The 27,283-nt window shown below is 51.1% G+C and overlaps 1 protein-coding gene across 9 annotated transcripts in view; it reads left to right on the forward strand.

Annotated features, from left to right (window-relative positions):
- Otof (otoferlin) overlaps positions 1 to 27,283 on the forward strand; it is a 105,352-nt gene that overhangs the window by 63,910 nt on the left and 14,159 nt on the right. For all 9 annotated transcript variants that reach the window (XM_031356144.1, XM_031356145.1, XM_031356142.1 and 6 more), the window contains 23 exons: positions 708 to 834; positions 1,274 to 1,328; positions 7,606 to 7,737; positions 12,343 to 12,405; positions 12,853 to 12,937; positions 16,940 to 17,099; positions 18,159 to 18,345; positions 18,502 to 18,688; positions 20,446 to 20,669; positions 21,082 to 21,190; positions 22,033 to 22,213; positions 22,315 to 22,435; positions 22,891 to 22,991; positions 23,092 to 23,182; positions 23,306 to 23,422; positions 23,672 to 23,824; positions 24,134 to 24,323; positions 24,426 to 24,550; positions 24,864 to 24,998; positions 25,473 to 25,634; positions 25,806 to 25,925; positions 26,421 to 26,582; positions 26,696 to 26,858. In XM_031356144.1, the coding sequence (XP_031212004.1) occupies positions 708 to 834; positions 1,274 to 1,328; positions 7,606 to 7,737; positions 12,343 to 12,405; positions 12,853 to 12,937; positions 16,940 to 17,099; positions 18,159 to 18,345; positions 18,502 to 18,688; positions 20,446 to 20,669; positions 21,082 to 21,190; positions 22,033 to 22,213; positions 22,315 to 22,435; positions 22,891 to 22,991; positions 23,092 to 23,182; positions 23,306 to 23,422; positions 23,672 to 23,824; positions 24,134 to 24,323; positions 24,426 to 24,550; positions 24,864 to 24,998; positions 25,473 to 25,634; positions 25,806 to 25,925; positions 26,421 to 26,582; positions 26,696 to 26,858 (3,150 nt within the window). The remainder of the gene's footprint in view (positions 1 to 707; positions 835 to 1,273; positions 1,329 to 7,605; positions 7,738 to 12,342; positions 12,406 to 12,852; positions 12,938 to 16,939; positions 17,100 to 18,158; positions 18,346 to 18,501; positions 18,689 to 20,445; positions 20,670 to 21,081; positions 21,191 to 22,032; positions 22,214 to 22,314; positions 22,436 to 22,890; positions 22,992 to 23,091; positions 23,183 to 23,305; positions 23,423 to 23,671; positions 23,825 to 24,133; positions 24,324 to 24,425; positions 24,551 to 24,863; positions 24,999 to 25,472; positions 25,635 to 25,805; positions 25,926 to 26,420; positions 26,583 to 26,695; positions 26,859 to 27,283) is intronic.

Genomic DNA, 27,283 nt, shown 5'->3' on the forward strand with positions numbered 1-27,283 from the left:
TGTGGGTGTGTGGGGGGTGGGGGGTGGATGGGTGTGGGTGTGTGGTGTGTATTGTATGTGTGTGTTTGTGTGGTGTGTGCGTGTGGTGTGTATTGTATGTGTGTTGTGTATATTGTGTGGGGGGGAGGAGTGTATGGGGTGTGGGTGTGTGGGTGTGTGGTGTGTGTGGGTGTGTGTGGGTGTGTGTGGGTGTGTGTGGGTGTGTGTGTGGTGTGTATTGCGATGTGCATCAGTAGCCACTCCATTTAAAAGTAGCCATTGTGATGAGCTGCAGTGTAGTAAGCTCAGGACGTTTTCTACTTTCTTCCACAAAGGCTATTCAGAGCTTTAGAGAACAGAGTTAAGAAAAAAAAAGAATTACATTCAGCTAAGATTACAGGAGAAATTAAGACTAGACATAATGGCAATTAAAACATTTTAAGGACTAAGGTTAGACCCTTGCATGCCATACACATCTTTAATTCGGAGACTCAGGAGGCAGAGGCAGCTGGGTCTCAGTGAGTCTGAAGCTCGCCTGGTCTACACAGAGAGATGCAAGCCAGCCTAGGCTACATAGTGAGACTCTGTCATGATTAGGAGAACATGAGATGTATGGGTGACAGTATTCTAAGCAAGTGCCATCAAATGAACCAGAAAATGTAACTCTCCTTCCCAGGAGACAGTCCCCAGCCCTTCATCCACCCATCTACCCTCTCCTTCCTCCTCAGATGAGCCAGCAGTGCTGGAGATGGAGGACCTGGACCACCTGGCCATCCGGCTGGGGGATGGGCTGGACCCTGACTCCGTGTCTCTAGCCTCTGTCACCGCTCTCACCAGCAATGTCTCCAACAAACGGTGAGTGGGCCAGAGGCCTACATCCCACCTGCCACTGCTCCGCTGAGCAAGACCCACTTGCCAGGCTTGAAATTTGGGGGCAGAGAAATCAAGGCCTATGTGTAGCTTCTCCCCAGCTTTACCCTTTCTTGTTGTCCTTGGAAGTCCTCTGAGCTGTCTCCCTGTAGAGGCAGGAGTGGATCAGGCCCTTGAGCTCCTGTGGGTGAAGGGACATCACAGAGCCAACTAGTCCCCAAGTGACTCTGTTCACCCAGTGGCCACCACCCTGTGGCTTTTGTCTTTGCTTAGTCTTCTCTGTTGGTGCCCCTGAGGACATCTACCCTCTTACCCCTATGCACCCCCAATTCTGATGGCAGAATTGAGTATATGAAGGTCACAATTTTGTGCCTCTGGCCTTTCCATCCCTCACACCAACCTGACAGTACATTCTCCTCCTCAGGTCTAAGCCAGACATTAAGATGGAGCCAAGTGCTGGACGGCCCATGGATTACCAGGTAGGTGGGCACCTGGATATCTGGGCCTTAGAGATTCTGCTGGAGTGTGGTGTCCCAGCCAGGTGTGTGTGAGAGACTCGGAGGTAAGAGCCAGGGCATCCCAGAGTCACATCTGAGGATAGAGTCTCAGAGAAGGCTTCTGTCTGGGAGACATTCCCAGAAGCATTAAAGTAATGCAAACCAAAAGAAGAATGGGAGACCTCTGTTTGCACAGCTCAGAGCTCCTTGAAGATTTTGTGTCCATTGTTGAAAATCCTAAGGAAAGGGGACCTGGAAAAACAACACACACACACACACACACACACACACACACACACACACACACACACGAGTTTTGAAGAATGTTGGGTGTGTTTTAAGTTGTTCCAGCTTGTTTTAAAGCTGGAAGTAACATCAATCCCATTTTTCCTTTTTTTGTGTGTGTGTGTCTCTATATCTTCTTAGATTAGTAGTTCTTTGCTTCTGAAACTAAATTTAAAAAGACTCTGACCAGGAGGGTAGTCATAGTACAGGCAGAACACGGCCTCAGCATCCCTGGCGGCTGCTGACATAGGCTTCAGTGGCCTCTGCTTTGCAGGTCTAGCCCTTCGGTCTTGGCTTTTCTCTCAGCCTGAGATCAGGGCTGTGGAGAAGAGCTCACAGTAAACAGGTGTCCAAGCAGGAAACACCTCATCCTTATGTACAAATGAGAAGAAAGGCAAGAGAAGGCATCTCTCAAGACAGGCCCATGGAGCCACCATGGCTCCAGACTCTCCCCTGACAGGTAACAGGACCCAGCTATAGGTCAGAAACTGTAGCGAGTACAGCTTTATTTTCGATGCCCATTTCCCTTATGCATGAACAACCATACCTCACCCCCTCAGGAGATGATATAAAGGTCTAGATGACACCCACTGAAAAATACCCCTGGTCATGTTCCCCGAGGATTCACCTTGACTCCCTTAATGCTTGCTTCGGTTCGTTTCCCTCCAGTAACCATTTCCCTCCCACCCCACCCCCCGTGGTATTTAAAAATTAGCCCCAAGTCATGTCACATGGTGCCACCCTGGAACTTTAGACAACCTCAAGCCTTTAAGTCCTATGGAGGTTTGGGAATGTTGCCCCCTGCCCTATCAAAACACAAACACAATGTCCCGAGGCATTAGGAGATGTTTCCAGGAGGTTGAAACCTGGGTGTGGGATGCTTCTGTGTGCTGAGATCAGGGAAATCCCAGAGACCCAACTCAGATCCTGTGCCAATGGCCTGCTGTGCAAAAGTGCATAAAATTGCTGTTAGTACAACTTATTTTTTTAAAGCCATATTTTAAAGCAGGCACTGTGCTAGGCATTGAATATATTTCCACTTAGATTATGTCATCCTTACAACCATCCAAATGCAATGGTTACTCCACTTTTACAGTAAGACATGAACCGGGGCTGGAGAAGTTGCTCAACAGTTAAGAGCACTGACTGCTCTTCCAAAGGTCCTGAGTTCAATTCCAAGCAACCACATGATGGCTCACAACCATCTGTAATGGAATCTGATGCCCTCTACTGGTGTGTCTGAAGATAGCCACAGTATACTCATATACATAAAATAAATAAAATCTTTAAAAAAAAAAAAAAAAGACATGAACCAAGAGTTACGGGGCCACCAATCGCAGGTATTGAAGCCTGGAGGCGGGGTTCAGAGCCACAGCAGTGGCTCCCTTCTGACCCCTTGGTGGCTTAGATCAGTACTTACGTCTTCCTCCCAAACTGCTTCCTGCCAGGGACTTGTGTGTCCCAGGTCAGATATTTCTCCCTCCAAAGTCTTTTAAACCTTCTGGCTTGCACAGGTAGCCCATCTCACCTGGCAGCGCTGTGTCCCCTGACAGGCCCATCCAACAGCTCACCCTCGCACATTTATCCACCGTGCAAGAGGGAGCGAAGAGGATTCAAACGCAAAGTACTTCCACTTCTGACAAATACGATGTACAAACCAATAAAGACCAACAGCAGCTTCTCTCCTTTGAGGAACTTGGCTCCAATTAATCAGAAAGACCTCAAAGAGTGCGTGGCACTGGAGAGGGAAGAAGAGAACCTAGCAGATCCCAGGTCCAGGTGGGATCCCGAGAGCCAGACCGATTGTGATGGTTACATACCAGTAGAAGGAAGCCAGTGGGAAGAGACCCTAGTGTGCAGCATGCTGGGGACAATTTAGAACAGATAGAACATGACAATTTTCTTTCCTGATTATTGGCATCGTCAAGGGGACAAACCATTGTTACCTGCCTGGGAATATGTGCTTTGCCTAGCAGAGTGGGCAGCACTTCTTGGAGCATACTCAGGAGCCTGGAATCTGTCTCCCGATCTCTCATCCTGAGATTAAGTCTTAACATGTCACCTCCAAACAGACCTCCAGTTTCCAGCATCATTGGGCCTCCCAAGCCCCACTCCCACCTCTGCAGTGTTCCTGCATTCCCTCTCCTTGGCCTCCATGTCTTCATATTGCCCCTCCACTCTACCTTCCCTGTCACCACCAGAGTGATCTACCTATCTGGTCATGTCGTACCTCTGGCCCTGGAGGCAAGGGGAAATGAAGAACGCTGTAGAACAGCAGTTCCAGGGGTGTGAGCGGGCATCCCTGTCCCCTTCTCCCCTCTAGCTTCCCCTTGCATTCTGATGCACGCATGAACAGAGGTCCCCCGAAGCAGGTCACAGGGCATCATTATTTGTGGGATCGTTCAGGACATTTGAGTAGTTTTTCCCTCCGCCCCTCAGCATTGTTCCTTGGTTTGGAGAAAGGCTCTTGGGCATTCTAGCCCTTGCCTCAGCAGGAAAGATGGTTAGCCAGAGGTGCCAGCTGGTCCCATGGTCCTGCTTGTGGCTCCCTTAGCTCTCTGGGTTTTCGTCCTGGAAACGCTGTGCATGAGACGGAATTTTCTTTGCAAAATTTCCTGAAAATTTTCATTGACTTTGTAGCTTCCATTTTCTCAACATTCTGACGACTGGATGGTTCATCCCCTCCTGCCAAATATAGGTGACCACATTCTAACTTTTAATTTCAAGTGTTACACACACACACACACACACACATATACACACACACACACACACACACACACATGCACATGCACACACGTGCACACACACACTCCTGAAGCAGCAGCTGAGGAGGCCATGGCAGTGGGTTTCCCTTCTGCCTCAGTACCACACTCCTCACCTCTATCCCTGGGACCATTGTCATCTAACAAAGCACATCCCCTCCGATGTTTGTTCTCCCATCTCTCCACTCCTTCCCACCCTCCAGCTCCTCCTCAGTTCACCTTCCCCGGGCTCCTGTCAGCTCCTGACTGGGTCACTGCTGCTCGCTAAGCTCCATTGCAGAAGCTGGGAAGATGAACCCTGAACAGAGGAGGGGACAAAAGATGGAATGTGGAATGCACACATGAGAACCAGCCACCTTCTTGCCATGGGAAATTTAATCTCAGCTGGCACATTTCGCCAAAACCACACTTGTCTGTTTCCCAGGCCTGAGTTATAGCAAACCTCTTCTTTTTTGTGGGGAGGGTGCTAGTTGTAGGGAAAACAGTAAATGAACTTTTAAACTATTTGCATAAAAAGGTTTATGGGGCTGGAGAGATAGCTCAGTGGTTAAGAGCACTGGCTGCTCTTCCAGAAGTCCCAGGTTCAATTCCTAGCACCCACATGGCAGCTCACAACTATCTGTAACCCATTTCCAAGTGACCTGACACCCTCACACAACACACATGCAGGCAAAACACCAATGCACATAAAATAAAAATTAAAATTTTAAATTGTTAAAATTGTTAATTTGTTAAATTGTTAAATTTAATTGTTTAATTAATTTAAATTAGTTTAAATTGTTAAAGAGGTTTCTGGAAGTTAAAACTCTATGCACTACTGTGCAAAGAATATTTCAGAAGGGACTCCTCGTGTCTCTTCACAGTAAACTTCTCGGTGCTAAGGTAATTAGCCCTGTTTCCTTTTTGGCTCCCTGAAGAGATGGTGACAATTGAGACTCTTTCAAGCGTGGATTCTAAGCATTCATCAGCCCCTTTGGCCCCTCACATCCCAGAATAGAAGCGGCTGTGCACAGAGTTCAAGTGTCCCTTCAGCACACAGTGGCTTCTGCATTTTTGTGCTTTCTTGGCAGGGGTCTTATTGGTGTTACGGTTTCTATTTTTCCTAGCGTCGTTTCTGATGCATGGATTTTTCTTGGTCTTCAAGCTATTTATAAGACCTTGAGGAACACAGTAGACCATAATTTTAGTAAGGATTCTTTCTATCTAAAAGGGGAAAATAATTCTCCTGAGTAAAATCATATTTAGAAGTTGCAGCGAAGCACAACAACCGAAGTGCTGGAGACCCAGATGAGCAGCAGCACCGACAGCTGCCCTTACAGCCCAGTTAGCTAGTGGGAAGTGCTGACAGAGACAGGAGGCTGTGGGTGGAAAATGCAAGTTCAAGCATCGGGTGGAGCAACCTGAAACATCCCACCAACCCTGCCTCCTCAAGAGATGGCCCCTAGGAGAGGTAGCTTCTGTCTAAGAAGCCACTTACGCCCCTGGCTCTCATTTCATCAAGGTTTCGCCATTGTCTCGTTTAACCCTCACTAGGTAGAGTCCCAGCTTGGACCTGAGGACGTGCAGCTCAGTGAACCCACAGGATCCTCCACACCCATTCCTGCCCATATGTCAGGCAGAGGCTCAGCTCCAAGACCAGCAACCCAAATCTGTACCTGCCGTATTTTGCCATGGCCACCCTAATGGGGACTGAACCCTCCCCCAAATCCAAGGCAGGAGCTAATGGCTTGAAATGAAGACTTGGGAAGAATAACAGTTGCCTCAAAATCCACACTCCTTCCTTCCCTCCCCTCTCTCTTCCCTTCCCTTTCTCCCTCTTCCTCTCCCTTTCCTGTCCTTCTCTCTCTCTCTCTCTCTCTCTCTCTCTCTCTCATTCTCACTCTCTCCCTATATATTCTTATATTTTTCAGTTTTATATGTACATATAAGTACATTTTTACATGTATGTGCCTTTATATACATCCTTTCGCTATGCATAACTTTATATGTATGTGCATATAAAGATATAACATATCACTTATGTATATTATAAGCTAAAATATGTATATACTAGTTTTAAACCTATAAGCCAGTAATCATTCATAGTAAGATCTCTGAGGAGTAGAGAGTTTATTCTGACATCCCCTGTGCCTGTCCACAGCAGGTGTCCCTAAATATTTATTGACAGAATAGACAGCTGAAACAGGGCTCCCCAGGGTAGAAGCTAAAGGCTGCAGAATGTCACAGTAGAACTCACACACCATTCTCTATGCAGGCCAGAAGGTTAGGCTCTGGCAACTCAAAGAAATTCAACAGAGGGAGAGGGCACTAGAACATGGGAAAGTGCCCAGCTTCCAGAAACCCAAGGACGTCTGTGAGGTTAGCGACATAAACAAGAAGTATGAACAGGACCCAAAGCAAGTTCAGGGAGACTGGAGCAGCTTGGCTTGTTTGAGAGGGTGGGGAACAAGTGAGGCAGGCTTCGTGGCCCTCCCTTAGCAGAGCCATGGCACTGAGGAGAACTTGGAACCCAAGAATCAACCAGAGTTTTTAGGGGTATGTTGTCATCTTTTAAGTTCATAAAGAATCACTCGAGGGGGCTAGAGAGATGGCTCAACGGTTAAGAGCACTGACTGCTCTTCTGAAGGACTTGAATTCAAATCCCAGCAACCACATGATGGCTCACAAGCATCCGTAATGAGATCTGATGCCCTCTTCTGGTATGTCTGGTATGTGTACTCACATATAATAAATAAATCTTTAAAAAAAAAAAAAAGAATCATTTGATCAGGTTACAAAAAGAAATTATAATGTTTTAGTATTAGTTTACTACTGGCATTATGCCCCATCCATGGCTGTCTGGGCTGCCTGTGGTAGGCTGGGCATGCCTGACCAGCCGGTTTAGGAAAACTACTGTTGGATCTGTCTTCCACATGGGTGAGACTGATTGCTCAGGGGTGGGGCCTGAGCACCAGGATCTGCTGATGCTTCTCCCGTGGGTGACCCGGTAACACTGGCCTAGGGGTAGCCAGCCTCTCACCTCTCGCAGTGCAGATATCCCAGGACCCCCTAGGATATCAGGAGCCATAGTCAACATGGAGCCGGGGGTCTCCCTCCAAGCCGGACTGGCTCCTGCAGTTCCTAGCCCTGCTGCCCACCATCATGTTCTGGTAAGACTAGACTCTAGGATGTCTGCAGTGCTCCATGCATCCCCTCTCTCCCTCCTGCAGGTCAGCATCACAGTGATTGAGGCTCGGCAGCTGGTGGGCTTGAACATGGACCCTGTGGTGTGTGTAGAGGTGGGCGATGACAAAAAATACACATCAATGAAGGAGTCTACAAACTGCCCTTACTACAACGAGGTCAGTGCCCCCATGACTTAAGGTGGGAAAGGGGCCTCCTGACATGGGAACAGAAGCAACTGGGAGTTGGGACAACAGAGCCACCAGCCCCAAGGTCTTGCCCCAACCTCTTACAGCCCACAACCTCTGCTCCTCCAGTTAGACCCCAATCTGGCCCTGCTATGGCTACAAGCCAACCATGAACTGCTAGCCATGCCTGTGACCCCTTGTAGCAGTCACTGCTGCTGTCCAGGTCTGAACCTGACGGCAGCGCAGCTCACACCAGCCCAGCCCAGGTGTCACTGGTACCATGAACGAGTCCTTCCAAATCTCTCCTACACCTATAGGTACATCAATGACCATCATAGACACTATGATGTCCACTTTCGGGGACACTGAGACTCCAGGGCCTTGCTGGTCCTGTTGGGGGTATCTGCCCTTTCTACTATGTTCCTTTCTTCTTGATCTCCTGAACCCCTAAAAGGCTTCTCTCCAGAACACAACCTTGACTTCAGCTGTGAGAAAGAAAATGAGTGCTGCTCCCTCCACTTGAGCTTCCACGGGGGCTGAGGAGTGAAGGGTGAAGGGTGGGGGACCTCAGAGACTTAATAGTTTAATGTCCCCATTTTACAGAGGAGATAGCTGAGGCTTCAGGTCAGAAAGAGCCTTCCTACTGCCCCCAGGGAGATGTTGATGGGATAAGGCCCATATTGACTACTGGGTCCAGATGGAACCCCATTGTGATAGGCTCTGAAGAAGGTAGCTAGGCCTTCCCTGACACCTGAGCACATTCCAACTGTCTAACAGCCTGGGTATCCTGGGCTTCCTGTCCTAGAGGGAGTACTCAGTCTATCTACCCCAGTGACTTCAGTTAGCAAGGAGGACCAGGCTGGCTCAGATGATGCATCCATGTCCTGTGCCTTACAGTGTAGGAAGAGCTGAGAATGCCCTTGGGCAGCTGTGCAGCCTCCAGCTGTGCACCCGCAGGACCTAGGAACAGTTCTGCCTAAGCTTGAACAAACTCCTGTATAACCACAGCTTACTATGTGTCCCATTGGTCCCCGGGGACGGAGCATTAATGCTCAAGGGCCCTCCTGCCCTGGATGGAATCAGGATATCCAATCTAGATATCTCTGATTTTATATCAAGACACATTCCTGACTGGAAAGCCTCTGTGTTAAATAAGGATCCACTTTCCTCTGATGACTATGGTGATAAATCCCATTGTCTCTCTGCGGTTATTTGGTAGTGGCTGACTTGGGGAGGGGGGGTCCATCTTGCATCAGATCCGTGTACCTCATGTTTCAGTTAACTTGCTTATGCCTTCCAATATAGCTTCCCAGCTCTATGGGCCCCTAGCAAACTCCTATTCACTCTGCAGGGACCCAGCTCAAATAACTTTGCCATTGAGTAGCCCACCCCGTCATTTCTGAGTTCAGAGGTCAGCATCCTCTCTGTGGGTAAAGACTAAGAAACCCTAGTTTTGAGGAAAGAGACAGAAACAGAATCAGGCCTACTTGGCTTTGTGCAAAAGAGCACCCCTGTTTCCAGGATGACCTGGAAGATGGTCAGAGATGATCTGAGGGGAGGGAACGGTTTACAGCTGTGGTCTTCAACTGCGGTTGGTCTTTCGTGTTTCTATCCCTGAGTGGATAAGGGGCTGCAGGTCTCCCCTACCACTCTCCCAGCTCAAGATGCCAAAGCAAGCCTCCTTGTTGTAGCAACTAAATATTCACAGATGTCGGCAAATGTCTAATAGGAATCAAACTCACCCCGGTTAAGCCCGCCCCTCTGACCTGCATCGCTCTGATTCTTTGCAACCCCAGGCATGGCCTCTTTCCCTCCTTTTCCTTTTCAGTGAAACACATTGTCTTAGTTAGAGTCTCTGTTGGTGGGAAGGGACACCATGACCCAACAACTCTTAGAAAGGAGAACATTTAATCTGGGGGAGTTGTTTCCAGGTTCAGAGGTTTAGTGTATTATGGTCATGGCAGGAAGCATGGTAGCACACGGGCAGCTGTGGTACTGGAAATGTAGCTGAGAGTTCTACATCTGGACTCACTAGCAGCAGGATGAGAGTGTAACATTGGGCCTGGCTTGAGCATTTGAAACTTCAAACCCCGCCCACAGTGACACACTTCCATGGAGGCTACACCTACTCCAACAAAGCCACACCTCCTAATTCTTTCAAATAATGCCACTCCCTATGAGCCTATGGGGGCCATTTTCTTTCAAACTGCCACAAACACACCCCCAGCCATGAATATGTACTGCTCTTGGAAAGTTCTCTAGGAAGTAGGAGTCTTCCTTTGGCTCCACTAGAACAGCAGAAGCTGGTGGGAACCATCACTGACTTAACAAATCTCTAAACAAATCCTAAGAAAGAATCATGCTCATTATGACTCCAAACAGCTCAGAGCACAAGGGGTTCTGGCCCCAGTTAGCCAGCCCCTTCCATGGGTCTGGTCCAGTTCCTACACACCTGACCAGGTAGCTCATCAGCACGACTTTAAGCTGACCTGGAATAGGAGGCTTTTGATGTTTGTTCTTCTGTAATAACCTGGCTCCACATGAACCAACACAAACCCCCTTCTCTATATGCATGTGTGGTCTCGCTGGCCAGCTGGTCACCACTCCTCCTCCCATCATCACCTTTGCTATGGACCCTTCATCCCAAAGGATCTAGCCTTGTGCTATGACCTGTGACCTTCATTCTGCCTTTGCCTTTTTTCTGGCTCTTTCCTTCTCCCTTGGCCATGTGGTACTTTACTGCAGAATATCCTAAGCACAACCATGACACCCCATGGACACCCAAGAACAGGACCAGCGTCTGTCACCCATCACCTAAGCATGGCTTTCCTCCACTTCCAGCTGGATGTCCAGAGACCTCCCTTAACTTCTCTATGCACAGTAGACAGACACGTGAGCTGTCCCCATCCTCTCAGTCTCTGTCACATCCTTCATCTCATTGCCCCTCCTTCCCAGGAGTTCTCATGACACTCTCCCAATTCATGGTCTCTCCAGAACCTTTTCCCAAGCGTCCTAACTTGCCATGGCTTTCCCAACCCACCAAGAAAGTCTGCTGCTTCCTAGAGCCCTGTCTGGAGCAGGCTTCTCCTCTGGTACTCTTTCTTCTCCGTGTCTCCTCCATCCCACAGCTTCTGCCACCATCCTCATGCTGGGCTGGTGGTTCACTTCCAGATCCAGACTCCAGAGCTGTAGACCCTCAGCCCAGCCAGCACCCCTGAGACTTATCAGCTGTGTATAGTGAATGTTTACTGTGCTCTTAGCAACTGCACAACTGAGTCCTGTCATTTTGATTTTTACACCCATGCCTCCCTGTTTTTGTGTGGTCATGTCCCTGGAGTAGGAGGGTGTGGCAGCCTGATGTCGCTATCCCCATAACACAAGGGTAAATTGAGACTCAGGAAAGGGAGCAATGATCCAGCAGTTAACAGCTCGATGTCACTGGCTTTATAGGCAACACATCAGCCCACAGGGCTTAAGCTGTAAAATAAGAATGATGGAGAGATGGCTCAGAGGTTAAGAATGCTGGCTGCTCTTCCAGAGGTCCTGAGTTCAATTCCCAGCAACCACATGGTGGCTCACAACCTTCTATAATGAGATCTGGTGCCCTCTTCTGGCATGCAGACAGAAAACAGTATACATAAAACAGACATCTAACTAGATATCTAGTAGATAGGTAGATGATAGATAGATAGATAGTTAGATAGATAGATAGATAGATAATCATATCACAGATTTAAACAGGTTATCGACAATTACTATTGACTACAACCAGAAACACCTGCCCTTGGGATATTTACTCTAACCAAAGCCCTGTGGTGACATTATTCTTTTCCTTGCCCACAAGTTCATCAAAGCAGCAGTAGCTGTGTTCACTACCCATGCCCTTTCCCCATCCCCGTGCATCCAGGACAAGAATGGGGACCATGAGTGAGCATGGGGTCTCACAGCCGATGAGAATAGTCCACAGAGCCACGTTTCTCTCCTGTGGCCAAGGAGGTGCTGTCTTGCCCTGAGGGCATCTCTCTGAGACCAGCTGTGTTCTATCTTAACACTTCCTGGGTTAGGGTGTACTTCCCAGGTAACACTGTGGTTTGGTGGTTATCTGTATGCCCTTTCACAACATGGTGTACCGCACAGTCAGTAGCCTGCTTTATTCTGTAACATGGTAGTTGGTGTCCCATACGAACACCTCTATTTTACAGTTCTCTGGGGGTTGTGCCAAAGAACACATGTATAAGTCTATCCTACGAAAAGGACAGAACTGGCTGAGAGCCCAGATTTGCTGGCTCCTTGGTCAGGTCTCTTCCACACACAGCCTATAAACAAGGGGTATTCGGCTTTTGACATTGTAGCATGACATCATCTACAAATATGGTGGGCCTCCTGCAGCATGAACACAGGTAGTAAGTGGACCGTTCCATCCCCTGGTAGGAGACGGGGCCCTACTCCTCACCCCTCCCATCTCTCAGAACCCAGCGGGTCACCACTACTGCCCACGTGAGCTTTGAGCCTCATGGGAAAGTGGGGGGATGCAGGTAGGCTCTGCCTGGAGGGAGGGGCCGCCAGCAACAACACCCTGCTTTTTCTCCCGTCCAGTACTTCGTCTTCGACTTCCATGTCTCTCCGGATGTCATGTTCGACAAGATCATCAAGATCTCGGTGAGTGGAGAGCTGCCGCCGCTGGCAGGCAGGGCCACACTGGCTAACGCAGAACCTCAGCACGGTCCTACAGTGTGCTGTTCATAACACAGCATCCCTCTGTCCGGACGCAGGCTGGCCGAGGGGTAACAGAGCATGGATATTGGCTCCCTCTTGCTCCTTCAGCTGGATTCCTCTGTAGAATGTGAAACCTATGTAACAGCAGTGGAGGGAGGGGGGACGTGGTATCGGGCAGGAGAGGCTGATGCCGAGCCTCAGCAAACCAGCCCTGTGCCCTGCCAAATACCTTCCCACTCTACTAAGAAAGATGGAGGTGACACTATCTATCATCAGTGGGCCCAGGCCCTGCCCCTTCCCCTGCCCCTGCCCCCCCCCCCCGTCCACTCCCATCCCCAAAGGCTTCTCCCTGCCGAGCCTGACTGGCTGCTTGTGATTCTGCTCTGGAAGGTTATCCATTCTAAGAACCTGCTTCGAAGCGGCACCCTGGTGGGTTCCTTCAAAATGGATGTGGGGACTGTGTATTCCCAGCCTGGTGAGTAACCCCTTAAGAACAGGTTCGTGCATGCAGCTCCAGAAGCTACATATCGGAACATTTCTTGCTATATTGGTTCCTGGGTCACCCATCAAGGAGCATAGACACAGCCCACTGGCCGTGTGTAGTCAGCCACGGGAGTGGCAGTGAAGCCGTGTGCACTCTACATATAGTCATGTGCACCCTGTCTGATAGGTGTTTGCTCATTATAGGGGGAGGGATCTGGGAATAACAGTACAGAGAGGTGACTTACATACACATGGCGCACGAGAATATCACCTCCCCTACGTCCTATGAGAGCAGTTATATAGAGGGCAATGAGAAGCCTGGAGGGGCAATGTCCACCCCCCACTGCCTCTGGCTGACACCTGCTGAGCAGAAAAAAACCCTGTTGTCCTTACAAAATCCCCATCGCCCCCTCTGGCCTGAGTCAAGAGGCCTGAGACTCACAGATGTGCCAGGGTTTGGCCCAGCCAGTCAGCTAGTCATGAGGATACCAGGGCATGTGGTAACCACCAAGTGAAGCACCCAATCTAAGTGTGGTGACAACCAATGGCAAGTGTAATGTGCAAATTCTGAGGGACTCTGGACTCTAAAATCACTTTTCACAAGGGACCCCAGTCCCCCACCTAGGAGCAGCCATGGCAAGAGAGGCTGTGTCTGATTATAATTGCATATGTACCTATGCCCAGCACTGTATAGTGTTTGTATGGGTACCCCAAGTGATCGTCTAGAGCAGCAGTTCTGAATCTGTTGGTCGGGACACCTTTGGGGGTTGAATAGCCCTCTCACAATGGTCACCTAAGACCATCAGAAAACACAGACATTTTGACCCACAACAGTAGCAAAATTACAGTCATAAAGTAGCAATGGAAATAATTTTACAGTTGGGAGTCACTACAACATGAGGAACCATGTTAAAGGGTCACAGCATTAGGAAGGCTGAGAACCACTGGTCTAGAGGGCTTCTCAGTACATGGCCAAATTGGGGATATCCATGTCCCTGAAGTGAAACTGCTCAGAGGTCAATAACTACCCTACAAGGCCCTTTGTTGGTGACAATATAATTTCAATCTAAATTGTCAAATGTGACCCTCATAAAGCAATTAAAGTGACATCCCCTCCACTTTACAGAGGAGCCAATGAGCAGAGAGAAATGGGGGAGGGGGCTTGGAGGAGCCACTAAGAAGTAGGTGAAACAGTTGTCACGCTCTTGTGGCCCTAATAACGCTCAGCTGGTGCCCAATGTAACAGTGGCTTGTGTCGGGAGACTCATGGGTCAAAGCATTCCAGATGTGTGAGGCCTCAAAACACCTGTCAGGCATCTGCTGAGATAGACAGCTGGGCTGGGGGTGCATCTCAGTTAGTGGGGTATTTGTCTGGCATACCCAAAGTGCTGAGTTAAGTCCTCTGCACTCTCTCATGCAGGTGTGGTGGCACACAGCTAGAATCCTAGCACTTGGGAGGGAGAAACTGGAGGATCAGGGCCATTCAGGGCCATTCTTAGCTCTACCGCAAGTTCTGTGACTATGATTCATAGAAAGAAAGAAAGATGGATAGGCCTGAGGTGATGAGGAGACTTACCTAAAGTGAGAGGGAGAGCCTGCTCTCCTGGGACCCAGGCCTTCCCACCGCTCCACACAGGGTGGGAGCGTCAAGGGAAGGAATGAGCTGGACGTCTGCTACATTGCTTCCCAGGAGTCATGCCCAGCTGTGCTCCATAGGTTTGTGTGCTGCCGGGGTCTTTAGAGATGCCCTCCTCTCTAGGCTGGGTGTCGGCAGACCTTCAGCCAAGATAGAGTAGGAGGTGGGAAACCAGTGGAGAACTTAGTATGCACCCACGGTGACTGAGTTCTGATTGAGAAAATGCTGCAGAGGGCAGTAGTGGAGTACCCCCTGAATCCCAGCACTCGGGAGGCAGAGGCAGACTGAACTCTGAGTTCGAGGCCAGCCTGGTCTACAGAGAAAGCACTGCTGTTATGGAGGAGGTGGGTCTAACTTAATCCATGTAGACATGGTTGCTCCCATCTGACAGTAAGGAAACGGAGACTCTCCAAGTCCAAAACTGCAGTGGAGTAACTGGCAGGTAGAATTTGAACTCAGGCCTTTGTGGGCTTCAGATACAGTCTCTCCACTAAGGTAACCCACTCCCAGACTTACTGCTCCCCCTGGTAACTTCACAGAGGCATGGCCAAGCTTGGCTTGACAGCAAGTGCAGGAATCGCTCATTGCTGCCCTCTGCTGGAGATGAGTTGTAGCTGCTGATGCCAGAGCGGCTACCCTTTCCTTGGTGGCTGTGGAGCTGGCTCTCCAGTTGTTCTTGCTTCTCCAGCTGGAGATCGCAGCATCCAGGCTTGAAGCCTCAGAGGCCATGAACCCTGTGAGCACGCCATACAAGTGCCCCTCAGCTGTATCCCTGATCCTCATCCAGCCAGAAGTGGGACACTGACACCCATATTTTAGACAAACCCATCTCATATATGTCAGATCCAAATCTGTCACCTGTATTTTTTTGTCACCTATAATCTTCAGCCACGTTTTCTGGTTTATCTTCCAAATGCTTTGGGGTTTAAAGGTAAATTTTGTGTTGTCTAGATCCTGACCTTTCCTTGCCAAATTAATTCAGTTCCACCCAACCATATACATGTGCGTCAATCTACCCACTCATATGAACATCCACTTCTTTGTCCACAGCAATAAGAGACTCTTGCTATCAATTTATCCACCTACCATCTATCTACCCATCCGTCCCCAAGGCCAGTGGGCAGCCACACTCAGCCCTTGTCCATCTCACCAGCTCCTTCCAACCTATAGCTGCTCAGAGCCGTGAGGTCCTGGGAAACTATGGCACCCTCCTCCTGAGACCACCAGCTCAGCAGAGGGGCCCTGGTGACTCAAACACTAAGGTTTCCTGGCCCCTCATCACCCTTGACTCTCATTTAACACTGCTGTGGCCATGACCGTCTTGACAGCTGAGCCAGCTGACCACACACACACACACACACACACACACACTCACATGCACAAAGGCTGTATTCTGCTCCCTGCCCCAACCTCAACACAAGGATGCCACTGGGCTCAGAACCTTGGAAGACACGGGTGGAAAGGGAGGGAAACTGAGTTCTGAGCCCCTGGAGATTTCAATACCTGCAGGTCTCCTCATCTTGTACCTTATCACTCACTTTAAAATCAACCCAGTGGGGACAAATCTTCCTAAAATGCCTCCTTTGCGGACACTTGTACCCTTCTCCACACTGTCCTGTGTCCTGGGGACACTGGAAGGCACACTGCTAATCTATCTCTGCTCCGGTCTAAACATGGAGACAGGCATGGCCTAGGTGATTTCTGAGGCGGGAGGCATGTGCACGGGGCCCTGTGAGCACCGAGAGGTCAGCCCCTATTCTTCTGAAGGGGTCAGGGGATGCTGCATGGAAGAGGAGACTCTTGGATAAAAAGATCAGTTTTCCAGCTAACTAAGGAGCAGAAAGAAGGTGAGGACATTCGGCACAGACACAGCGGCCTAGAGTTTGGCTCTGTGCAAGCCCGGGAAGCAATGGGCATTTTGCCTGAACAGTCCTAGGGTGGTGGAATCAAGCAGGGAAGAGAGTAGCAGGATTGATCCCCTTGCCAAATGTCTGGGCTTCACCTCAAGACACAGAGAGAGTCATGGGAGACCATGATAGGAGAAACCTCTATTATCATAGGCCCTGTCTAGCAGCTATGTGGGACCAGCTGTAGCAGGGGCCATAGTAGAGACTGCAAGCTAAGAAACTAGCTGGGAAGCAATTCAGATCCTGACCCGTGCTCCTGGGTAGGGTCTCACCCAGCCCTCTGACTGCAGAGGCCCTCTGTTTTCACTGAGTGGGTGCAACCAGAGCCATGGCCTCGGGTCTCCTGGACCTTCAGCCTTGAGCTTGAAAGGCCTAGCAAGCACTCAGCTTGGATGCCCTATGGAATCCTGGGATAGATGGTAAATGCAATGCCCTTCCTCCACCACTGCAGAACACCAGTTCCATCACAAATGGGCCATCCTGTCAGACCCCGATGATATATCTGCTGGGCTGAAGGGTTACGTAAAGTGTGACGTCGCTGTGGTGGGCAAGGGAGACAACATCAAGACACCCCACAAGGCCAACGAGACGGATGAGGATGACATTGAAGGGTGAGGTTCCGTCTCCCCCAGAGACACGCACATAACCGTTCCTTCTCCCAAAAGAAGCTCCTGGAGGGGTCTGAACCCAGAATTCTTACCATCAGCCCCCTTACCTCCATGCTTCACCCTGCCAGTCTCTCCTCTGGGGCCCAGGGCAGTGTGGTCACCGGGGTTAGTGGAAGGTAGTGCTTTGACATCCAGACTTCTAACTGAGAAAGCTAGTGGGAAGAGAGATGCTGGCAACTAGGAGTCCTCTCACTGCCAGAGCTCATGGGCTCCAATGTTGTACACTCAGATGAGATGTGTCACTCAGGGCACCAATCTTGGGCTGCAGATAGTGGCTGCTAAGAAATACTATGGGGACATTGTCTGGACTCTCAGAACGTGCCTGGATCCAGCAGGCCTGGTCTTCCATGGGCTGGGAGAGGAGACCAGCTCCTAGAAGTTCTTGTCTCAGGGAGGAAACAAAGCTGTGAAAGCTGATGCCACACTTAGCATCCCGTATTACAGTTTACAAAGCATTGTAGCCCATGTGCTGCTTTTCTGAGTTGTGGCTGTTAATATTACTGCCACCTCAATGAAGAAGAAACTGAAGCTTCTCCTTCCGTTGGGAAGTGTTTCTCAGAATTCTAAAAATGGATAGGCACCATGAATTAATATCTTCAATCATAGCCAGGGTCCTCTCAAGCTGTCCTTCATAGATTATGCCAGGCCCCAGGCAGCTGCTAAGATGGTGTGTATGTGTGTGTGTGTGTATGTGTGTGTGTGTGTGAGAGAGAGAGACAGAGACAGAGACAGAGAGACAGACAGAGACAGAGACAGAAACAGAGACAGAGAGACAGACAGAGACAGAGACAGAGAGACAGACAGAGACAGAGACAGACAGAGACAGAGAAAGCACATATGCAAGTGTGCACTTGCTTTGTCTCATCTCCTCCGTGTCCACCATCCTCTCTGCCTCTCCTCCCACCATAATCCTTGCATAGCTCTTGGTCTAAGGACCTGAGAGACAAAGAGGATTTTCTAAGCCTGTCCATGGAGGAGATGATGTGCTGCCTGTGCTCATAGGAACTTGCTGCTCCCCGAGGGCGTGCCCCCTGAACGTCAGTGGGCCCGGTTCTATGTGAAAATTTACCGGGCAGAGGGACTGCCCCGGATGAACACAAGCCTCATGGCCAACGTGAAGAAGGCATTCATCGGCGAGAACAAGGACCTCGTCGACCCCTATGTGCAAGTCTTCTTTGCAGGACAGAAGGTACAGAGACGGAGGTGCTGAAGGCCGGGATGGTGGGCTTGGAGTAAAGGTGATGGACGGGAGGAAGGGGCAGACCAGGAGAGGTCGAAAACCGCCAGCTGGAAAACACTCACACACGCACACACTGACACACACGCTGTGAATTCATCCCCCCAGGGCAAAACATCAGTGCAGAAGAGCAGCTACGAGCCTCTATGGAACGAGCAGGTTGTCTTTACAGACCTGTTCCCCCCTCTCTGCAAACGCATGAAGGTGCAGATCCGAGACTCTGACAAGGTCAATGATGTGGCCATTGGCACCCACTTCATCGACCTGCGCAAGATTTCCAACGATGGAGACAAAGGTCAGCAGCCTAGATAGCACAGATGTATCCGGGGGAGAATGGGGCATGATGGGAAGAGTGAACGAGGCCTCTTTCCCTTACACCACCTCCGATCCCAGCCAGACAGGGCTTTTAAGGGCCTCATTTGTAGCCCCTGCCTCAAGGAAACGGGGGGCATAATAATTCAAGATCACTGGGAACTGACTGGGATTAGCGATTAGCTCTGCTACTTTTACACCTGTTTTCCCATTGACCAACTGAAAGTAAGAGTTTTCATACAGTAAAGTGCCCATGCTCCATGTATGTAATCTCCATGTCTTTACTGGTAACTGATGAGAACGCCTGTCTACAGGCCTGTGGGGACTGACTGTAACCCAGAATCCAGGAACACAGTGAGACAAAATGCCATTTCCGTACTCCCTAATACTTCCAGACAGACAGACAGACATGATACCACGTGACCAGAACAGCAGGTAGAAGAAATAAAGCCTACAGTACAGTTCCACATATAGGAGATACCCAGAAGAGGTGAATCCAGACAGAAGACAGGCTTGTGCTTCCAGGAACAAAGACAGGGTGGTTGGAAGCACCTGCTCGGGGGTGTGGGGCTTCATTAGGGTGGCCACAGGTGTGATGGAATGTGACAGTGGGCACACAACAAACTGAAAAACATACTACAGCCACCCACACGTGCACTTTAAATGCCAAATTCTATATGTGAACTATAGTTCGTCTTTTTAATGCTGTGTGTTTACAAAACTAACAAAAAATTAAATATAGGAGCTGGTGAGATGGTTCATGAAGATCTGAGTTTAAATGTCAGAACCTATGTTTACACACACACACACACACACACACACACACACACACACATAAAGCAGGAGTGATGGCACTTGTAAGCCCAGCACTAGGGAGGCAGAAACAGGATCTCTGGAGCAACTTGAACCCCAGCCAGACTAGCCATCTTGCCAAGCTCCGGGCCATTGAGAAACTCTGACTCAAAAAAAAAAAAAAAAAAAGGCCTTCCTGTGTACACAGGGTACCTACCCATACACACACATTAATAATAATTTTGTTTGTTTGTTCGTTCGTTCATGTCTTACCTTATAGACCAGGCTGACCTTAAACTCACAGAGATCTGCCTGCTAGAATTAAAGGGGTGTGTCCATATCCAGATTCTGACAAAAACAATTGTTTAAAAGAAAATACATAAAGAAGAATTTGATTCGCATAAGGCAAGATTTGTCGACTGAGGCCCAACAAAGCCTAAGCATGAGAGAAGAGACTTGTCAGAGACAGAGAACAAGGCTCCTCTCCAGGCCTGGGGCCTGCTCAGCCCACCAAATACACAGCCCAGGGCACTTCTGCCTCAAGGAACTGAGGCCCCACAAATAACCAAGGGACACAGAGAGGAGGGAAGGTCCCCTAAGCAGGAGAGGCATGGTAGATGGACATCCTACACCCAGGAACAGAACAAAAAGAGTGGTTCCTTGTTGAGGAGTTCAAGAAGAACTGGCACCTGTCCACGGGTGGGACCTACAGCAGGGAGAAGCAGGACCCTGGCTTTCCCTCCTACACACCCCGCCAAGGCCCCCACAGGGACTAAGGAGGAGCCAGAAGGCACTCTGTGTAGGCATGAGCGAGAAGGCTGCCCACATCTGCCTGGTACCCAATAGACAAGTAGCCTTGAACCCAGCACCCAGGAGCCACAAAGATCCCTGCATCCTGAGTGATCCTTGGATAGAACAGTCTTTCTACCTCTCTCCTCACTGCCACAGGCTTCCTGCCTACCCTTGGCCCAGCCTGGGTGAACATGTACGGCTCCACACGCAACTACACACTGCTGGATGAGCACCAGGACCTGAATGAGGGCCTGGGGGAGGGTGTGTCCTTCCGTGCCCGCCTCATGTTGGGACTGGCTGTGGAGATCCTGGACACCTCCAACCCAGAGCTCACCAGCTCCACGGAGGTGCAGGTGGAGCAGGCCACGCCTGTCTCAGAGGTGAGGACAAGGCTATATGTCCAGATCCCTCACTCGACCTTCCCCCCAACATGCAGCTAAGTTTCGGCTTTCCCCCATTGCTACCCTGTCTACTCAGAGGCCCTCATTTGACCCCTTTGCAAGACCTCAGTCCTCATCTACTGCCAATCTATGCCCTACCCAGAGATCTCATTATAGCTACCAGTGACCAGTGGCACCCCACCTCTGCCCCTCCTGCCCGCCACAACTTGTATCTACCGAGCTAGTCATCCTCTCAGGAACAACTAGGGCTTGAGCCCAGACTGCTCAGCCTCAACGTTGGATAGGACACACCCCAACTGTCAGCCAAGAGCCTAACTCTGACATTAGGACCCTGACCCAGGCCTGCTGGCCCACAAAAGATCAGCATTGGGTTTAACTGCCTCCCCCACAGAGCTGCACAGGGAGAATGGAAGAATTTTTTCTATTTGGAGCCTTCCTGGAAGCCTCAATGATTGACCGGAAAAATGGGGACAAGCCAATTACCTTTGAGGTGACCATAGGTGAGTGCTGAGACCATAGGGAAGGTTTCAGGCTTCCGGTTGTCCCTGTGGTCACTGTGCCCCAAGCTACAGAGAGTGGTAACACTGATGTGTTTCCCATGATTGTCCTTAGACACGCACGAAGAGGTTCTGGTTCTTGGGAGTGTAGTTGACTATAAGAGAGGTCAGTCGAACAACAATATGAACTAACTAGTACCCTCGAAGCTCCCAGAGAATCAACCACCAACCAAGGAGTACACATGGTGGGACTGATTGCTCTGGCAGCATGTGTATAGTAGAGGATTGCAAAGCTGGTCATCAATGGGAGGAGAGACCCTTGGCCCTATGAAGGTTCTGTGCCCCAGTGTAGGGGAATACCAGGGCCAGGAAGCAGGAGAGGGTGGAGTGGCAAGCATGGGGAGTGGGGAGGCAACGGGGGTTTGTTCTTGTTTTTTGTTTTTTGTTTTTTGTTTTTGTTTTTGTTTTGTTTTTGAGGGGAAACTGGGAAAGGAGAAATCATATGACATGTAAATAAAGAAAATATCTAATTAAAAAAAGAGAGGTCAGTCATCACTCTTCCAAAGGGACAGACTGGGACTAGAACATCATAAGAAAGTAGGGGGACCCCCTCCCCAATACCCTGTGGTAGAGAAGAGAGAGGAGAAATCCAGGCTGTGCTCTGGATTGGGCACATCCACCATAGGAACTCTCCCTTAGGGGTGACATGGGACCCTTCCTGAGTGGTGTTATCTGAGTCCCGTTCTAGTCCCGTTCTCTGACTTTACCTCTCCAAGAGAAATACATGGAGGGTGGAGTGAGTGAGGAAAAGACTGCAGGCCTCTCACAAACCACTCTCTGTCTAGGAAACTATGGCAATGAAGTCGATGGTATGTCGCGACCCCCACGGCCTCGGCCCCGGAAGGAGCCTGGGGATGAAGAAGAGGTAGACCTGATTCAGAACTCCAGTGACGATGAAGGTGACGAAGCCGGGGACCTGGCCTCGGTGTCCTCCACCCCACCTATGCGGCCCCAGATCACAGACAGGTGGGCCCTGCCACTTGCCCATCCTCAAGTGGCCTTGGCCCTTACCTCCCAGAGCCCTAGACCTCAACATCCCTCAACCTCCCTCTGCATCCCGCCCCCAGGAACTATTTCCACCTGCCCTACCTGGAGCGCAAGCCCTGCATCTATATCAAGAGCTGGTGGCCTGACCAGAGGCGGCGCCTCTACAATGCCAACATCATGGACCACATTGCTGACAAGCTGGTCAGCCAGGCTGCGGGTGACAGGATCTGGGAGAGTGGGCCCATGTAAAACACAGGCTGTATCTCCAGAGGCTTGTCTTGAAATACAGAAAGGGGACACCCACAGAGTCCCAGAGCTCAGGAGTAGAGTCTAAGAGTCTACCCCTCTAGGTCTAGGCTCTCAGAGGCAGCTGGGCAGGCCAGCTACTTCAGGCCTGCACAAGACCTCTCTCCAATCTTGGGTCCTGCTCTGTCCACCATGGACATAGCCCAGAGTGCTTCATCCTGAAGGAGCTGAGGAACCATGAATAGCCAAGAGTCCCCAGTATCTACAACAGGCCCTGGGGAGTTGGTGGCTCCTTCATAATATATATAGACTGGCCCACATTACTAGGCTCCTCTTTCCTGGGGTGAATTGGGAAGATCTGAGAGAAGGAGGGCTAAGACCCGGAATACACTTGAAACCCTGCTTCACAGGAAGAAGGTCTGAATGATGTGCAGGAGATGATCAAAACAGAGAAGTCCTACCCAGAGCGCCGCCTGCGGGGTGTGCTAGAGGAACTCAGCTGTGGCTGCCAGTGAGACCGATAGAAAGGGCAGGGTGGGACAGGGGACACTCTAGCCAGGTCAGGGCAGAGGAGGCTAAGTCTCAGCTCTTCTATCCCTACCCCTCTGCAGCCGCTTCCTCTCCCTCTCGGACAAAGACCAGGGTCACTCATCCCGCACCAGGCTGGATCGGGAGCGCCTCAAGTCCTGTATGAGGGAGCTGGTGAGGCCACAGCTGGACCCTGGGAACAAGGAAGCCAATGAACAGGGGACATCTGTCCTTGAGGTCATGGCTCAAGCTGACGCCCAAAGCTGAATGTTCCTCCCACCACCCTTTTCCCAACAGGAGAGTATGGGACAACAGGCCAAGAGCCTGAGGGCTCAGGTGAAGCGACACACTGTACGGGACAAGCTGAGGTTATGCCAGAATTTTCTGCAGAAGCTCCGCTTCCTGGCAGATGAGGTGTGTGGCCTGAGGGGCAGCACAGAAAGGCTATCGAGGTCCCCTGGGCGGCCTCTACTGCTCCGATAGCCATTGTGGATGAGGTTGAGCAAACCTAGTGGGAGAGAAAAGAAGACCCAAGATGAGGGCCCTTCCCATTCACGCTTTTCCTCAGCCAGGCCCAGCTCCCAGGAGCGGGGTTCAGCAGGCTCAGGGTACCACTGTAGTGAGACCCCCCTGGCTTGTGCCCTCGGCCCTCCCCCACTGCAGCCTCAGCACAGCATTCCTGACGTGTTCATCTGGATGATGAGCAACAACAAACGCATCGCCTATGCCCGTGTGCCTTCCAAGGACCTGCTGTTCTCCATTGTGGAGGAGGAATTGGGCAAGGACTGCGCCAAGGTCAAGACCCTCTTTCTGAAGGTGCTGCAGGGGATGAGCAGAGGGTGGGTGGGGTGGGTCTTGTTGAGACTCCGCTGAGGCTGGCAAGCCTGAGGGCAGGAGGTGGAGCCCTTAACTCGCAGATGCTCCGAGCTCTGGAGCCCACCCGTCTCCACCTGCCTTCCCCTCTTAGTCTATAATGCCCAACTCTGTCCAGTGAGGGGGGTAGGCGAAACTCTGTCTCCCTCTGCCTAAAACTTCAATACTACCCTGGGTTTCCTTTACCCTGGGGGGGGCGGGCAGGGGTCCTGGAAGTTCTCAGACTCTTAGTGACCCTGAGCCTGCCCCTAGCTGCCAGGGAAGAGGGGCTTCGGCTCGGCAGGCTGGACAGTACAGGCCAAGCTGGAGCTCTACCTGTGGCTGGGCCTCAGCAAGCAGCGAAAGGACTTCCTGTGTGGCCTGCCCTGTGGCTTCGAGGAGGTCAAGGCAGCCCAAGGACTGGGCCTGCACTCCTTTCCACCCATCAGCCTGGTCTACACCAGTGAGTGAAGCCTCCTTATCCTGGATGGGCTACTCTCCCAGCTTGTACTTCCAGAGGGCCATGGGGGCTACATGGCATGGTTTAGCTTACTCTTCCCCACAGAGAAGCAAGCCTTCCAGCTCCGAGCCCACATGTATCAGGCCCGAAGCCTCTTTGCTGCTGACAGCAGTGGGCTCTCTGATCCCTTTGCCCGAGTCTTCTTCATCAACCAGAGCCAGTGCACAGAGGTAAGGACCTGGGTATGGGGCCGGGCCAGGCGGAGCTCTTGCTTTGGGAGGACTGGGAGGCCAGTGCTATTGGGTTCCCCAGCTCTTCAGAGAGAAGCCCTTCAAGTAACTGGCTAGGCTAGCAGAGGCCACCAGCTTGGACTACGCCCACAAGGCAAGGGAGACTTCATCAGGGCACTGAGAATAGACTTTATAGAAGCCTTGATTTTGGAGATTTCTGGAATAGCTGGAGAATCAACCATTCCTGTCTGTAGGGTTCCCTGCCTAGGAACAGTGTCTGCCACTTCTTCCCCATCCCTCACCCCACGATCAGGTTCTGAACGAGACCCTGTGTCCCACTTGGGACCAGATGCTGGTATTTGACAATCTGGAGCTGTACGGTGAAGCTCATGAGTTACGAGATGACCCCCCCATCATTGTCATTGAAATCTACGACCAGGACAGCATGGTATGGTGGGCACTGGTGCCAGTGACCTCTAGCAGACCCTCCCTTGCAGGTTCCCCACACTCCCCCTGAATGAAGCTCTATGCTGGCTGCCTCTGTGGATACTGGGTTTGTTGGGAAACTGGGCTGCTCACCGAGCTTTCCAGGTGCCCCCTGACTACCCACCACAGTCTGATCCTTTCCCAGTATCATGAGCCTCTTGGAGACCAGGTGCAAACCATGGCGTTTCCCATCTCCTGGATAAACACACCGAGGCCAAATCTTCCAGAGATATACCAGAGAGCCCTGTTGTCACAGCCCCACCCTCACCCCAGGGCTTCGATTCCCTCCCTATGCTCAGTCACAATCAGTAGCAGGCTCTCTGCTTTCTGCGGAGATTCTGGAGTGTGGAGGAAAGATCGGGAGGGCCCAACGCTGCCTAGAAGCCAACTCAACTGTTGGGGTGCCCAAGGGAACCCTAGAGTTTTGTTGTGTTAGGGCAAAGCTGACTTCATGGGCCGGACCTTCGCCAAGCCCTTGGTGAAGATGGCAGATGAAGCCTACTGTCCACCTCGCTTCCCGCCCCAGCTTGAGTACTACCAGATCTACCGAGGCAATGCCACGGCCGGAGACCTACTGGCTGCCTTTGAGCTGCTGCAGGTGGGGGCGGGGAGGGGGGAACAGGGAAGTGGGGCAGGGCTGGGAGTCAGATCTCAGGGGGTCTTGGGCTCTCTGGCCTGCCTGTCTCTTCTGTTCTCATGACACCAACTCACGGGGGAAGAGGCCCCTCTTCCTAGGCTCAGCACTGAGATTTATGACCTCATTCCTCAGATTGGGCCATCAGGGAAGGCTGACCTGCCACCCATCAATGGCCCGGTGGACATGGACAGAGGGCCCATCATGCCTGTGCCTGTGGGAATTCGGCCAGTGCTCAGCAAGTACCGAGTGGAGGTGTGTGAGGGCTTGGTGCCCCTCCCTGCCCTGCCTGTGACCATCGCCCAAGTCACCCGTTCCTCTCCCTTTTGCTCCACAAAGCACCATAAGTGCGCATTCTGTGTGAGCCATCAAAGTCTTAGTCCCATAGGGATGCTTCTCGGTTTCAGAAAAAGATACAGAGGGCCCAAAGTAGAAGGGACTTGTCTAAAATCACTCCTTAGAGCCAGCAGCACTGACACAGGACCCAGCCCAGGCTAGTGCCGTCCTGCTCTGACAGAGTCACATCACTGAGCCCAAAGCCATTCTAGGCCCTCTGCCTCCCGTGGTGATAATTACCCCAAGGACCCTACCTCGGTTTTCTGAGGACACTTGTCTCATGCAGTCTCCAGGCACTGTCCACACTGTGCCTGCCACCGCAATCTAGCTCCTCCTCACACCCCGATTCTCCCAGGTGACCATCCCCAGACACCACTGGCTCCCTTTATAGAACCACCCTCCCCCTGTTATCAGGTGCTGTTCTGGGGCCTGAGGGACCTAAAGAGAGTGAACCTGGCCCAGGTGGACCGACCGCGGGTGGACATCGAATGTGCAGGAAAGGGGGTACAATCCTCCCTGATCCACAATTATAAGAAGAACCCCAACTTCAACACCCTGGTCAAGTGGTTTGAAGTGGTGAGTGTAGGAGCTGACAGATCGGGGCAGGGCTAGGTGTCACTAGTGTGGTTTGCCTTAGCCAGAGCCTCCTCAGCCCCTGTAGACTGTAAAATGTCACCACCGCCCCTCAGGACCTTCCAGAGAATGAGCTCTTGCACCCACCCTTGAACATCCGAGTGGTAGACTGCCGGGCCTTTGGACGATACACCCTGGTGGGTTCCCATGCAGTCAGCTCCCTGAGGCGCTTCATCTACCGACCCCCGGACCGCTCAGCCCCCAACTGGAACACCACAGGTACGGCTACCTAAAGCCCAGGCCTGGCTCTATTCGGCGCCTAGAAGGGCTCCACCCCATAATGCAGTTCAAGTACCCGTCAGAGTTTCCTCTAGAGCATCTATTTACGGGGCAGCGTGGGACTGGGGGGTGGGGGGGTGGCCGCGGGACGGACTTCCTTAGGTACAGAGAAGGCTGCACAGGGCTGCCCCTCACTCTGAGGCCCAGAGCCAGTACTGGACAGGCCCTCAGTAGGCTGAGGGCAGATGACCTCTTCTACCAGGTGCTGGAGAAGATCCAGTCCCTCCCCTGGGCATAGCCTTCAGGCCTCACCTCCAGGTCTAGCCTCAGTTCTGCTATCTTGTTCATAATGACCTACCCTTCTCTCCTCTTTAGCTCATTCTCTTCCTCATGCCTATCTTGTTCTTTTTTTTTTTTTTTTTTTT

This window comes from Mastomys coucha, unplaced genomic scaffold (assembly GCF_008632895.1).
Source record: "Mastomys coucha isolate ucsf_1 unplaced genomic scaffold, UCSF_Mcou_1 pScaffold6, whole genome shotgun sequence".
Taxonomy (NCBI): domain Eukaryota; kingdom Metazoa; phylum Chordata; class Mammalia; order Rodentia; family Muridae; genus Mastomys; species Mastomys coucha.